Source organism: Felis catus, chromosome B4 (genome assembly GCF_018350175.1).
Source record: "Felis catus isolate Fca126 chromosome B4, F.catus_Fca126_mat1.0, whole genome shotgun sequence".
NCBI lineage: Eukaryota > Metazoa > Chordata > Mammalia > Carnivora > Felidae > Felis > Felis catus.
Genome location: NC_058374.1, coordinates 40863951 through 40878401, shown reverse-complemented (window position 1 = coordinate 40878401; position 14451 = coordinate 40863951). Strand labels below are relative to the sequence as shown.

General features: G+C 48.3%; 1 protein-coding gene across 4 annotated transcripts in view; it reads left to right on the top strand.

The window, feature by feature from the left end:
* Window positions 1-11913, top strand: part of ANO2 (anoctamin 2) — a 341730-nt gene extending 329817 nt beyond the window's left edge. For all 4 annotated transcript variants that reach the window (XM_045061286.1, XM_019834398.3, XM_019834399.3 and 1 more), the window contains 3 exons: window positions 1065-1246; window positions 8979-9084; window positions 10983-11913. In XM_045061286.1, the coding sequence (XP_044917221.1) occupies window positions 1065-1246; window positions 8979-9084; window positions 10983-11252 (558 nt within the window). In that variant the 3' untranslated portion in view covers window positions 11253-11913. The remainder of the gene's footprint in view (window positions 1-1064; window positions 1247-8978; window positions 9085-10982) is intronic.
* Window positions 11914-14451: the final 2538 nt, after the last annotated feature.

Genomic DNA, 14451 nt, shown 5'->3' with positions numbered 1-14451 from the left:
AGATCAGTAGCTCCTTTGGGGTTGTGTCTACTGGAAAAGAGGCCTGCATTCTAGGTACTTTCTATCATATGACAGAATGACAAGAAATCTTACTTCTCTGGGTTTCTGTCTTCTTTACCTATCTGTAAACATGAGAGAGCATAAGATTACCCACCAAATAGGATCATTCTGGAAATTAAATGGGAAGATGAAAGGACATGTAGCAAGTGCTCAGTAAGTTGTAGCTGTGGTGATTGTAAGCACATTACTCATTCTCAAATATGGTATGGCCATCCGCACTCATATATACATTTAGAAAACAATGCCTAAACTACATTTTTAAAAGGGCTTTAATTGTTAGTGCAGAATACAGTATAAACACCTGCCAAAAAGATTTAAGGTTTTCTTTGCAGAAAGTACCTCCACATTCAAACATGCAATCACTCACTTGGTGTTTGGTTTGCTCCGTAGACATTTATAGAACACTTAAATATGCCAGATAGTATGTTAGGTACGTGTGGTTCCATCGGGCAAGACCTGCTGCTTTCTTTGGTTGAAAGAACAACTTCCGTTACATGCTGTGCTGAAAAGTGTCAAGAGACAATGGTCAAATTGGGGGAACTGTGGACCCATATCCTTGGTATTCCTGGTTTTCTGGTGTCACTCAGAGGCAGATGTACATGGCCATTCAGCGTCCTTGCACATTGCACTTAAGTGACACTCTAATCAACGTCAGTAATTTTCTCAGAATATCTTGTACTCTGCTTTGACTTGGCTAACACCAGTGTCAATTCAGACCAGAGGTGGCTCACTCTCTCCAGAACCAAATGATCCACACTGGCTTAGCACCCTTTGCATCAGGGATTGTAATTCACCCTCCTGACAGCCACTGTCTGTGGATTCCCGTACACATAGCAAAGATGGAAAAGCCACGGGAGCTCAGAGATAAGGACTTCTGTATCAGCCAGAGCAGTGCCTCTGGATGGGGAGCCCAAGGGGCAGCAGTCTGTCACCCAGAAGGACCCTGTCCCACCTGATAGCATCCATCCTGACCACTCCTCAAGTGCGTGTGCTCTGTCCTGCAGGCTTTTGTCATTGCCATCACCTCTGACTTCATCCCCCGTCTCGTGTACCAGTATGCCTATAGTCACAATGGGACCCTGCACGGCTTTGTCAACCACACCCTCTCCTTTTTCAACGTCAGCCAGCTGAAGGAGGGAACGCAACCAGAAAACTCACAGTTTGACCAGGAAGTTCAGTTCTGCAGGTAAAGAACTCGGGAGGAGGAGGGCAGCAGATGACCGGATGTGGTAGATCCAACTAATTATCTGGAAGATCTAGATTGATATCACTCTCCTCTCCATCTTTCCCCTGCCCCGAACCTTCCGAATAACTATAAATCAATTTCAGTGCATCAATAAATGTTTATTGAGTGCCTTTTGCTAGACACTATGGAGCAAAGAAGTATATAGGGTTGTCCTTACCATGAAGAGGTTTATGGGCTGGTTGGAAGAAATAAACAGAGTGGATAAGACATAGCAGGCTATTCAGGGATTATATCTAGTGTGGAACATGAGCACTGTGGGTGTTCAGAAGAGAGAAAGATCGGTGGGGGCTAGAATGGGAAGGGTAGGCTTCCTGGAGGGCCTGAGGAGTCTTAAGACAGAGTATGCTAGGTGGGGAGTCAGCATGGGCTAAGTCATGGGGTGGGGATGAATTTGGGGTGTTAGATGAACACTTAGGGGCTAGGTGATGTAATTAGCAAGGAGAGTGTTTAGAAGGTCACAGTAAGGAATAATATAGGAAATACAATATATCAAAACTCCTAGGATAGTATAAGCCAAAGCATTGTTGAATTTGAATAGGTAGATGAAGTAGGTAATGGGAAGTCTTGAAATACTGCAGGCATTGTAACATGATGTAATAGGAAGTTACCTTTTTAGAGCCAGGAATGATAGATAAAGTGTATGTGTAGGAGAATTAATCTAGTCTCAGAGAGAAGGATGGACTAGAATTGGGATAACTCCAGGAGGGTCGCTGAGTTGCTGCCGTCACCAGCCATGAACCTTGGTGAACATAGACCAGAGTGGTAGAAGGGGAAGTGAGAAGATGAGCTGTTTACTAGAATACCTGACAGCATTGGTGACAAGGGACAGAAGAGGGAGCCCAAGGCAAAGATACCTCCCAAGATTGGGCTGAAGTCAGAGGACCGGGCATGGTGGGTCCATTGACAGGGATGGGGAAGATGCTACGAGAATCCAATTTTATGGTAAATATGATGAATTTTATTCCAATCACATCAATTAAAATAATGGTAGGGAGAATGATGTATCCCGGGTAGACGGGCTACTCGGTGCTCGGTGGTGGGAGCTCGAGTAGAGGATAGGCTCTGAGAGGTGAGGTGGGAAGAAAAAACAGAAGCCAGACCGTGAAGAATGTGGTGGGCATATGGAGGTGTGTGGACTTCATCCTAGGGCAGTGGGGAGCCACAGGGAGCAGGGATGAGATCCTACTTCTCATTAGTGTTCTCTCTGGCTGCAGTGTGAAGAGCAGTGGGTTACATGTGCAATAAAGAGATGCTCTACTCTACGGTGTAAGCAGGTGTCCAGAGAGTGGCGTCAGCATATTATCTAGATACAGCATATCACATAGGTGTACTTTAGGGCTACCTTTCCTAGATGGGTAATAATTGTTGATGGAAATCTCTGCCTCGGTATGCTCTACTCACTGCATGCTATGTGAACTTGTCTGGCCCAGGAGTTTGGGAGTGGTGGCTTAACCTGCTGATGTCTTTGTAAGCCAGGAGTCGTCAGTGGCTGTACAAAATAGAAATGAAGGAGAGTTGGGGGGGGCGGGATGGGGAGGAAGAGAGGGAGGGAGAGAGGATGAGAGACAAGGAGAGAAGAAGAGAGAGATTGTGAGAAACAGAGACAGCTCTAGAGCTAGCCCCAAAGCCAATGTTTAAAACTGCTTCCATGGTGGGAAATGAAAAGTTTGCCCTGGTTTTCTGGCAAATAGTGTTGGGAACTCTATGACCCTTCTTATTCTTAGCTTTCAGTGACCTCTGGAGATAAATGTGGTCAAATAAAACTGAGGTCTCGGGCTCCAGCCCAGCCTCGCCAGGGATAGAGGTATCTTAAAAATAGCAATAAAAGTTAGGACAAGTCTCCAGCTGCCCATTTGAGATGCATTCCCAGCATTTTTGGAGCAACATTTTCTTCAGGCCTCTAGCTGCTCCAGCAGGGGGCTGCTCCAGAAACAGTCCGGCAACGTCAGGCAGCAGGCATGATTAGTGGCTATCGACAGGGTTGAAGGGCTACCATGTCCTGTACAGTGGGTGGTGGCTCAGGCTTCTGGCTCCACTGGAAGGGAGCAGAGGGTCAGTATGGGAGAGAGCCTGGCTGGGGATCTGGGTCCGGGAGCTTGGGGAGCCTACTTGGGCATGGCCAACCCAATGGGTCTGCTTAGAGGTGCTGAACATCCAGAAACAGCATCCTTGGTGGCCCCTGCTAGGTTTCTTTGCAGGGCCCGAGTTCTTTCATATCCCAAAGTCATGTGAAAAGTCTTTGAAGAGGCAAGTTCTCTTCAGAACATGGCTGCCTCTCATCTGTTCCTCGCTGAAACCAGAGGGAGACTCAGCTTTTCCGGGTGTTGCCTTTCCTGATCTTTATCAACCACTGGATTAACGTGGTTCTCATTAGTTCCTAATTGCCTGTACTGTTTTCCCTTGTCAAAGGCCAGTTTCGGAAGGCAGTTTGAAGTAGCTCAGATGGTATGAAAATATTGTATGTAATTGTGTTTAGCATTAATATGACATTAATTTCCATCGGGACTATTAAAACAATTAACATACCGTGGTTGGAGTTGAGAGATGTATTTACTAATTGATTCATAGTGTAACTAAAACCTCATTTTTGGAAAAAGCCATTCCTAAGTGTTGATGTCTAACTCCTCTGTCTGTTACTTCGGTATGTCCTCTTCCTGCCCACGGTGATTTTGTATTACGATGAATTGTGGCAGGTGTCATGGTCACTGGTCACTCCTGCAAGTGAGGATGGTGGGGGGACATCTGAGCCAGGAGTCTCTCTTCCTTCTCCACATCTCAGTTTCCCCATCTATAAAAATGGGAACTTGGAATTAATAATCTCCAAAAAAATCTCCACTGTTTCTAAAAAATTAGTATTTCATGATACATGTAATATATTAATCTGTTCTATAGAGTCTATAAAAACTCCAAACATTACAAGCAACCTCTCTAACTCTGTCCTACCTCCACCCTAACCTCTGCCCAGTCCTGGGCACTTTTCCAACAGTAATCTCAGTCACACCTTTGTGTGAGTCTTTCTCAGACATTTCTCCATGCATCATCATCAAGTGAACTCATAGAACCTTTAGGGTGTTTCATGGCTTTGTTTTATAATAGTGAAATACATTTTGAATTCATGGGAACCTTCTTTCTTTAGGTAGTGTATAAATACAACTCAATGTGATTTTTCATAGTGTTAGAACAATCTCGATATAATCTTAAAGTAACTTAAAGCTAAGATATAATGATTTTTGTACCAGTTTCACTTACTGTGTGTGAGTCTGTCTCAGTTAACACTATAATTTAGGTCCTGAAAGCTTAGTATAAAAGTGCACGGAACAGAATATCACCATTAATTATATTCTTTTGAAATTATGAACTTTTTTGCTATCATAGAAGTAATTCTGTATACATAGGTATATACACAAAAGGAAAAGACTTTCTCCTTAGCCCCCACCCCAGTCATTGTCAGGAAACCATCCTGTTTATTCTCTGTGGAAGCCTCCAGAAATCACATTCACATGCATTGTCTTACTTAATTTTCACTGTGCTTTCCTTTAACATTTAATGTACGCGCACACGTGTTCATTTATTTGTGGCTGGTGGGAGAGAGCTGGAGCACTTCTCTGTACTCAGCACATTTCACTAGCCCCACTTAACAGATCAGAATGCTGAGGTTCAGAGGTAGGAAATATGTTTCATGGGGTCTTACAGTTAGTAAGTGACAGAGCCACTCCCAGGGCGCACTAGCTCATTAGACACTGTAGTTGTTTGTAATTACAAACGTCTCATTATTATGAGACTCCAGGGAACTCTCAAAATCAATGTTAAGGCTCAGAATAAGGAGAGCCTTGGAGGGGTGAGGGTGAGAAAGGAATGGCTCCTAAAATCATACTTCTGAGCTTAAGTCCCAGCCAGCAGGTGCAGGAGGTGACCCGCTATGGAGGTCACCCAGTGCTTGGCCACTCACAGGGACTTTGGGAGACGTACTCCCTCCACCGGGGTGAATTATCTGGTTTGGGAAGGCCTTTGAGCTGATGGGAACAGAGCAGAAGTTCTACTTCCCACAGGCCTGAGACTTACCTATTTTGTGCCATTTCCCTGGACAGAGATCCTGAGAGAAGCCCCTTGCAGATGTGGCAGTGGCTGACTTTCTCATTCATATCAGCACGATGGGAAACTTGGAGCATCTGCGCCCAAGTGCTCAGAAATCCCCCTGGAATGCCAGGGGGAGCCGGGAAGAGGGGCACATGTGCTCTGTCCTCTTAAAGAAAGAGGCGTATTCCATAATGTGCCTTCAGTCGAGGGAGAAAGAATAGCTAGTGTGTATTGGGCATGTACCTGATAGGCCAGGTGCTGTCGGGTGCTCTTCATTGACCTTTCCTCCTCATTACATGCCACCTGGGAGCTGGAGCATTGAGGCTACTCCATAGACCAGCACCATGGCCATCAGCACATCGGGTAACTTTTTAGAGGCCATAGAACTAAAGTGGTAGAGAAGACATCAAGCCCTCACCTGGTGACTCCAAAGCCCATGCCTTTGCCAGTGCCGTGCCTTGGGCTTAGAAGCCAAACAGACCTAGCAGACAACCGTCACTGCTGCGGACGCAATTAAGTCCATTTTTTGTGGCCATTTCTAGTCTTAATTATCTCCTTGTTTAACTAGCATCTTCTTGTTGCTCAGGGAAAACATTTGATAAGCTTGACTTCTTAGGATGCCACTTTAAACAATTATGAAATCTGAACTTCTATTGGAATGTAAACAACCAGTCATTTACCTGGTGGCAGAGGCTTACCGAAATCATATTTTTCAAACTATGAGTCATTGTTCATTAGCAGGTTATGAAATCATCTTAGCAGATCATGGTCAGCATTTGAAAGACTAGAATAGGATAAGATAGGATAGGATAGAATCAGAAAATATCAGTGCACACAGCCAGGGTAAGCATGTTTTGTGTAATTTTTATTTCCTTGACATGTACTTATGTGTGCATTAATGTAAAATTAATGTAATGTATTTCTTAGTAATGTAGGTCACAGTTTTTTTTTTAAGTTAGCTTTGGAAAGGGAAACGTGAACAGATGCAGAACTCATTAAATTGTGTCTTGTTCTTGTCTGTGGGTAGTTTGTCCTGTCATTCCCAACAGGGCTCCCTCTAGCCCATTGGCGTAGGGGTATTTCCAAGTAAAGCTTTCTGGAAATATCTGTGTTAGTCTTTCCTCAGATCTTTGATTAAATGGATGTGCTTGTTAGCTTTTAAAAATGTCTTGGACACTCGAGGAGGGCAAAGTGACATTTCCAAAAGCTGTGGCGAGTGAGGAGCAGAAGTGGGACCAGAATTAGATTATTTATGGACTCTTTTCAGACTGGGAAAAAGAGGAGTGAGCAGTGGCCCCTACACCAAGGCCAGTGAGCAGCTGTCCCTTCCTAGATGGAGCTAGAGAACAAGACAAACAGACTTTGATTGTAGCAGGAGGGATGGGCTGGACCTGGGGAGGGATGTGCCTGTGGTACAAAATGGGCATATGTCCCGCCTCCTGAGGTCTTGGGAAGAGTAGAGAAATCCCCTTTTGCCGTGAGATCCTTTGGTGGGGGGAGCAGCAAGAGGGCGGGCGAGCCGGGGTTTTTCCCACTCCAAAGTGTCCCTGCCCTTTAAGCCATGCTCTCCCTGTCTCCCGTCAGCAAGCATAATCTGGGGTTGGCCGTGCTTCTGTCCTCAGCCATGGATGGATATGCTGAATCCTGTGGTGTTTTGCTGGGCTGCAGTTAGCTTTGCTTTTCATCCGGATGGCAAAGTGAGCCTGCAACAGCTGTGATCAGCTGTTGGAAGTGGGGGTGGGGAAGGGGCAGCTCCTGGCCTCCTGCCTAACCCTAGTTGACTGCTTAGTATCAGCCTCTGTCTCTGTTGCTGACTCTGCCGCTGTGCCTTTTTCTTTCTGGGGTGTGTGTGTGTGTGTGTGTGTGTGTGTGTGTGTGTATGTATCTCTTTTCCTCTTCCTCCTTTTTTCCTTCTCTTCTTCTTGCATCTCTCCTTGGACAGTGGGAAGCCACCGTGCTTTTTCCTGGATCTTTTAGGGCAGCTGGCTCGTTCAGGGCAGGGAAGGGACAGAAAGCACCCATTTCTGAATCCCCCGCCTCAAACTGCAGCTGTTGGTGAGGTGCTTTGTGACAATAGAGAAAAGGCCTGCCTTCAGCCAGACTTGGGGTCTCACCTTGACTCTGCTTCTTGCTGGCCATGAGAGAGACCTTGGCAAGTAATTGACTTTCCCTGAGCCTCAGTTTCCTCCTGTGTCATGTGGATATCAGTGCCTGCCCAAGGATGTTGTGGTGGAGATCCAATGGGGAAAACTTCCAGTAAAGCTCCTTGCTCAGGGATTGGCACATTCTGCATGTTCCTTTGTGGCCCCTCCTCGGGCAGAGTCCCCTGCCTGCCCCTGCCTTCCTTGGCAGCCATGCACCCCACTTGGTGGCCTCATGCCACCCTACTCCTTCCCCCAGCCCGCGGCTTGTTTTGCTTTTACTCAATGTCAAAGATCTATTGAATTCCAGGGAGAAAACAGTTCCACGAAGGGTTATAATTCTTCTGGTACCAGCTCTTGTCACTTTTCCAAGCTTAGAAAAAAGTGAGTCTGAAAAAAATGAGCCATTTTTAACATGAGTCATCACAGAATGGGGGTGAAAAGGCAGCGGTGAGGAAAAGCCCCAGATGGTTCCACGGGTCTGAGAAAGAGGCACGAGTTTACATCACACACTGACATTGTGTTTCTTTTCTTTCCTTTCCTTTCTTTTTCTTTTCTTTTTCCTTTTTTTGAGAGAGAGAGAGAGAAAGCATGTACGTGCACACGCATTGGGGGGATGTGGGGGGAGAGAATCTCAAGCAGGCTCCCTGCCTAGCTCAGAACCCAATGCCAGGTTCTGTCTCACAACTGATCATGAGATCATGACCTGAGCTGAAATCAAGAGTTGGATGCTTAACTGACTGAGCCACTAAGGCGCTCCTGACATTTTGTTTCTTAAGCCACATGGACAGATCATAAATATGGTCAGTAGAAGAAGATACTGACCAATAGCAACTATTACTGCCACCCCGCAAATTCACTCAGCCTTGAGCTTGGTCTGAGTCAGCCTTCCTTGGGGTGCAAGAATGCAGCTACCAAGCAAGGCCAGCCCCTCTATGGCTGTGGTCCTGAAACAGCTAGCCAGAAAGGAAGCCTAGGATTGTCCACAGGTGCTTGTGTTCTCCCTGAGCCCCTGGACTGCAGAGAACTGTCCAAGGTTTCTGGGCATCTCCCCTCCCTTCTCAAGCTCATGGAGCCAATATGGATCCACTGCCTTGGGCTCCTCTGGAAGAAGAATCCAGACACCAGAGGAAGCTGTGGGGGATGTTGGAGACAGTGTTGGAAAAAGACATATCAAGGCCAAGACTGGTTGTTTTGGACTTTGGTACTTTTATTTCATGGACACTTGTTGGTTTATTCCACGGTTGGTCAGTATTCTCTTCTACTGACCATGTTATGATCTGTCCACATGGCTTAAGTTCCACAGACATTTGTTCCTCCCTGCTTCCTGCTACTTCCCAAATTGGGGAGGCAGGGGCTTGCCTGCTGCTCTCATCCTTGAGGTTTCCCCCTGGAGAAGCACCCCCTTCCCTCCACCTCGTCCCAATCTTAACACCACGTTTCTCTCTGGGCAGGTTTAAGGATTACCGAGAGCCGCCGTGGGCCCCGAACCCGTATGAGTTTTCCAAACAGTACTGGTCCATTCTGTCTGCCCGTCTGGCTTTTGTCATAATCTTCCAGGTGAGTTGTTCAGATAAAGAGTAGCCAGTTAGAATCCAGGCTGCAGGGGTAAAGACCACATGGCTCTTCGCCTGCTCCTCATCTGCAGGTTTTAATGGCGCTGTGACCTAGGGGTGTCTGCATGTGGCAGGCAGAAGTGAGTGCCTCCCCAGAGGAGGCAGGAAGCACTCTTGAGAGGGCTTCCATTCATGGATGGATTTGCAGCAAGAGAATAGAACACAGAGTAAGGTTACAAGACAGATGTGGAGTAAGTTGCAGGGTGGAGATAGAGTCCCGTTCAGACGTAAGACAAGACAGGAAGTGAGAAGAGCAGTGGAAACCAGAATCTCATCCCCGATGCAGACAAACAGTCCCGCCTGGTCTCTGCAGCCCAAGAAAGGGCTCAAGTTCTGAATCATTCTTCTAGCTCTCGGCTGGCTCCCTCCTTTGTTAAAGTGCCTCAGCCCCTGAGACATCTGGCGGAGAGGGCCCCAGAGCCATCCGGCCATGCCTCGGTGAATAGCAAACTCGAGCCCCGTGATTGCTATCTCTGACAATGGCCGCAGCTCCGGTTGCACGGCAGAGATCCGCCAAGTGCGTGGCCCCAGCTCCCACTTGGGGTCCTGCCGGCCTTCAAGATCCTTTTCTCTTCCACTCCCTCAGGCTTTTGTATTCCCTGAAGGCAGATCTCTGGAGGGCTCTAAGATATCTGGCTTTGCCCCTGGCCCAGGAAGTGGAGAAGCCCCTCGGCTAGTCTTTCACCTAAAGAAGATAGCCATTCTTCCTCTGGGGAGATGGGGCGGTCTGTTAGAAAAACCACTCCGATGCCCCCCTGCAGGTGTCCCCTGGCTTTCCCACAGCTCACCTGTAACATTTGTTGGCACTGTGAAAGTTGGCTTAAGAGAAGAGTGTGACTTGAAATAGCTTTAGAGCATGAATGCACCCAGGAGCCTCTGGAAACAGCAGCTGGTCCCGGGGCCCTCCTCTGGGCCCCTGGGTGCAAGCGAGGTTCAAGGTCAAGGTGGGACTAGGTTTGGAGCCTGGAAGACAGCCATACCCTTATGATCTTGTGCCCAGATCTCAGAGCAAGCATGTGATTGGCAGGCAGAGAAGGCCACCACTGGAGCAGCATACTGGGCAGAGCATGGCCTGGGGAACTGGGTGAGGATCGGGCCATGCTGGCACTGTTGTGATATATTTACCGCTTCAGTGGAAAATGCTGCAGGGTAAGGTAGTCCTGTCTTACCTGCGTTTCCAAGGGAAGGGATGGGGCTCCACAGGTGGAAGAAGGAAGCCAATTACAAGTGTGCACAGAAGCTTAGAAAGGAGAAGGGGAAGCTAGGGGCAAGGACCCTAGCTGGGCCAGTGTGACTGGCTTAGCAGGAAGAGAGAGCAGGATGAGTGTGAGGTTTGCTGAAACCAGAATTCAGCACAGAAACCAAAGGACTGGCTCTGATATGGAGGACAGAAGGCAAGCAGGAAGCAGGAGAGGAGCCGCTGGCCCAGCAGAAGCCCTGGAGAGGCCAGCAGGCTCTGCGCCCACTTCCTAGAAGGCTCTGGAGCAGGGGACCTGGAGGCTGAGAAGCCAGGTGGGAAGAACCGGAGGGGAAAAAGCAATAGGTGACACTTCTCAAGCTCCACTGCGTGCAAGGTATTGACTTACTTAATCCTTGCAACAACTCTGGGAGGCAGGTGCTGTTACTGTTCTGACCCTGCAGAACAGACACTTCTGCTCATTGGTTAAGACCACCTGCCAGTAAGTAGAAGAGCCAGAGGAACACGGAGGTATCCTGACCCTGGATCTGTGCTCTCCGCCACTACCACCATGGCATCACACTGCCAGCCCCGCTGCTGAGACCCTCACTCTGACCCACTGGGCTGGGCCTCTCCTCGCAACCCTTCTCCTTTCTTTTTGGCAGAACCTCGTGATGTTCCTGAGTGTCCTCGTGGATTGGATGATCCCAGATATCCCCACGGACATCAGCGACCAGATCAAGAAAGAAAAGGGCCTGTTGGTGGACTTCTTCCTGAAGGAGGAGCACGAGAAACTCAAGCTGACGGACGAGCCAGCCCCAAGGAGCCTGGGAGGGGGGCGTCGGAGCAGGAGCCGGGCGGCCAGCTCCGCACCCTCAGGCCAAAGCCAGCCAGGCAGCATCGCGTCTTCTGCCTCACAGCACACCAACGTGTGAGCGAGTCGACCCCACCGCGGGGGCTGCCACAGTGGCAGGGGACCTCACAGAGCATGCCTGTGCACCTGCATGGGAGGGCTGGCTGGCGTCTGCCAGGGCCCGGCCTCAGGGGGTCTTTGCAAAGGTGCATTTGTGCAAAGAGAGAGGGGTTAGAGCGAGCGAGCGAGCAAGCACAATCAGGAAGAGAACTGGAGCTGCTTCTCAGAAACTTCAAGCTTAACTTCCTTTTAGGTCCTCTTTGTATCCTTTTGGCGGATCGGCACCCCATTTTGAGTCACCCGGTGCAAGAACTGGGTATCTCTACCCCAGAGCTCCCAGGCGCCATGCACCTTCCTTGCGTTTCCTCAGGTGTCCCCTCTCACGTGGTCACAGTCTGTGAGAGGAGCAAGCCCCCCTCCTGAGCGATCCCTCTCCCCTTCCCACCAGCTCCCCAAGCAGACCCCTCTGAGTCGCTTGCAGCTGGGACTGTCGCAGCCTCAGTGGGTACAAATTAAGTCACAGGGCTGATGGCTGTGGCCACAGGACTTGATGGTGAGTGGCAGAGGTCCCAACCTGAGCTTGTCTCCATGTCATGGGGATGCTTTGAGCTTGTGCAACTAACCATCACTTTATGCAGGTTCAGATTTAAAGTAATAAAATAAATCAAAACATTCTTTATAAAGATGCGTCTCCTTGTCTGTGGCTCTCTCTCTTTCTGTCACTTCATACCAATATTTATTGAGGACCAACTGCTTCCCAGATGGTCTCTGAGATGAGAGATGAGCAGAGTAGAAGAGATAAAATGTCTGACTCGTGGAGCTCACTTTCTGGGGAGAGACAGGATTTTAGCTAGTAATAAGGGCTCTGGAGAAATACAAGGGATAGAGGAGGCAGGAAATGTTAAAGCAGGAGACGTAAGGGGCTTACCATTTTATATACAAATCAATGACAGACCCGAGATGGTTCTGAGGTTACACCTTTCCTCCCAGAGCTGGGGGGCCAGATTTTCAAGTATAGTTGGAAGCAAAGGCCAAACACCATTCATCACCGTCCTTTGCACACTTCAGCCCCACACACTGTCCAGAAACCTGTTGCACAGTCCTCTTCCTCGGGACCCGGCCCCAGTTCCTCCCAGGTCATTCTCAGTGTCTGCATAGAAGCTTTGAGGAGGGCCACACTCCAGAGAAGACATGAGTGTTCTCATGTTTCAGCACACCTGGTAATTCGAGGGCCTGGGGTGCCGGGCTGGTCATCCTTGCCGCTCCCCATGGCTTCTGTGTCCTCCTGGCCACGTGCAGGATCGCACTGCCCTGCCAACTCTTGCTCTGGAAAGTAGCTCCTTCTTTCATGGGGACTCCAGGGCATAGATACAGCTTTAGAAGGAGCAGCAGACAATCCTGTCCCACGCCGCTCACATACCAGTAGTCCTACAATAAATTTTAACCACTTCACGCTTTAATGTTCAAACTTACCATGTTAGCCTAGATTCAAACTACAGTATTACCAAAACACTGCATCATCTTACAACAGGCTTCAGCTAACTCAGCGGGGAGGGAAGTGGCCAATAAGAGAAAATTTCACTTCAGGGGCACTAATGACAGGGAGATTCCAGGCCCATAAAAAGGAGGAGGATGTCCCCAGGACTCCTATGGGTGTGGGTGGCGTTGGTATTTCCTGCAAGCAGTGATGGTCCATTCTGGTGGTCAGGGGCCACCTCCAGCACCAAGACACCCACATTGCACGGACTGTGGCTGGCTCAGGACCCCACCTCTTTTCCTTTTTTCAAGTACACACTTTTGTATGATCAGAGAGGTGGAACTTGCACACCAAGAGTCAGATGATCTAAAAAACAAGGGGCACCTGGGTGGCTCAGTAGGTTAAGCATCCAACTCGTGATTTTGGCTCAGGTGATGATCCCAGGATTGTGGGATCAAGCCTCGAATTGGGCTCCACACTGGGCATAGAGCCTGCTTAGGATTCTCTCTCTCTCTCTCTGTCTCTCTCTCTCTCTGTCTCTCTCTCTCTCTGTCTTTCTCTCTCTCTCCCCCTGCTTCTCTGCCATGCACACCCTCTCTCCCCTGTTCTCAAACACACACACACACACACACACACACACACACACACACATAAAAACCAGAAGAAAGTGAAATCACCCACAGTCCTCACATTTGTAATCAACATCAACAATTGCTGTTTCCTTCCAGACTGTCATTCCCTCTCAAGTGCATCTGTATTTTTGGTTGCAAATATGCAGTATATGCTATCTTGCTTTCTTCTTCCACTTCATGTAGCTTATCAATCCTTTTATCCCATAAGTTTGTTGTCAATTTTTTTAATGTTTATTTATTTATTTATTTATTTATTTATTTTTTTTTTTTAACATTTATTTATTTTTGAGACAGAGAGAGACAGAGCATGAATGGGGGAGGGGCAGAGAGAGAAGGAGACACAGAATCCGAAGCAGGCTCCAGGCTCTGAGCCATCAGCCCAGAGCCTGACGCGGGGCTCGAACTCACAGACCGCGAGATCGTGACCTGGCTGAAGTCGGACGCTTAACCGACTGCGCCACCCAGGCGCCCCAATGTTTATTTATTTTTGAGAAAGAGAGAGTGAGTGGAGGAGGGGCAGAGAGAGAGAGGGAGACAGAATCCTAAGCAGGCTCCATGCTCCAAACTGTAAGCACGAGCCCGACGCGGGGCTCAAACTCGTGGACCTTGAGATCATGACCTGAGCTGAAGTCGGACACTCGATTGACTGAGTCACCCCGGTGCCCCTCAGTTGTCTTGAATGTTATTCAAAAGTACGTACAGAACAACTACCATGTACTAGGCTCCATATTGGGCACTTGGGATACATCACTCAACACAATGATTCCTGCCTTCTTGTAGGTGAGTCAGGATGACACAATAAACAATGAAAATAAGCTGTATAGTGTCTTAGGGGGTAATAAGTGCTATGGAGGAAAAAAGTCAAGCAAGGTAGAGGGGATTGGTAGCAGGGGTAGAGGCTCCATTTTAATTTCCATTGCATAATGGGCGTTTTTGTTTTGTTTCCTGCCCCACCCCTTCCTGTTAAGGGATTGCAGATTGGGTGTGGAAGCCTGTGGTGGCCAAAGCCCACACTCTAGTGATTAGGCCAGACAGCACCTCCCAGGGAGATCTAGATGGAGAGGAAGGGAGATTCCATCTGCCCAGATATACATTTCCACCCTGAAAGGACT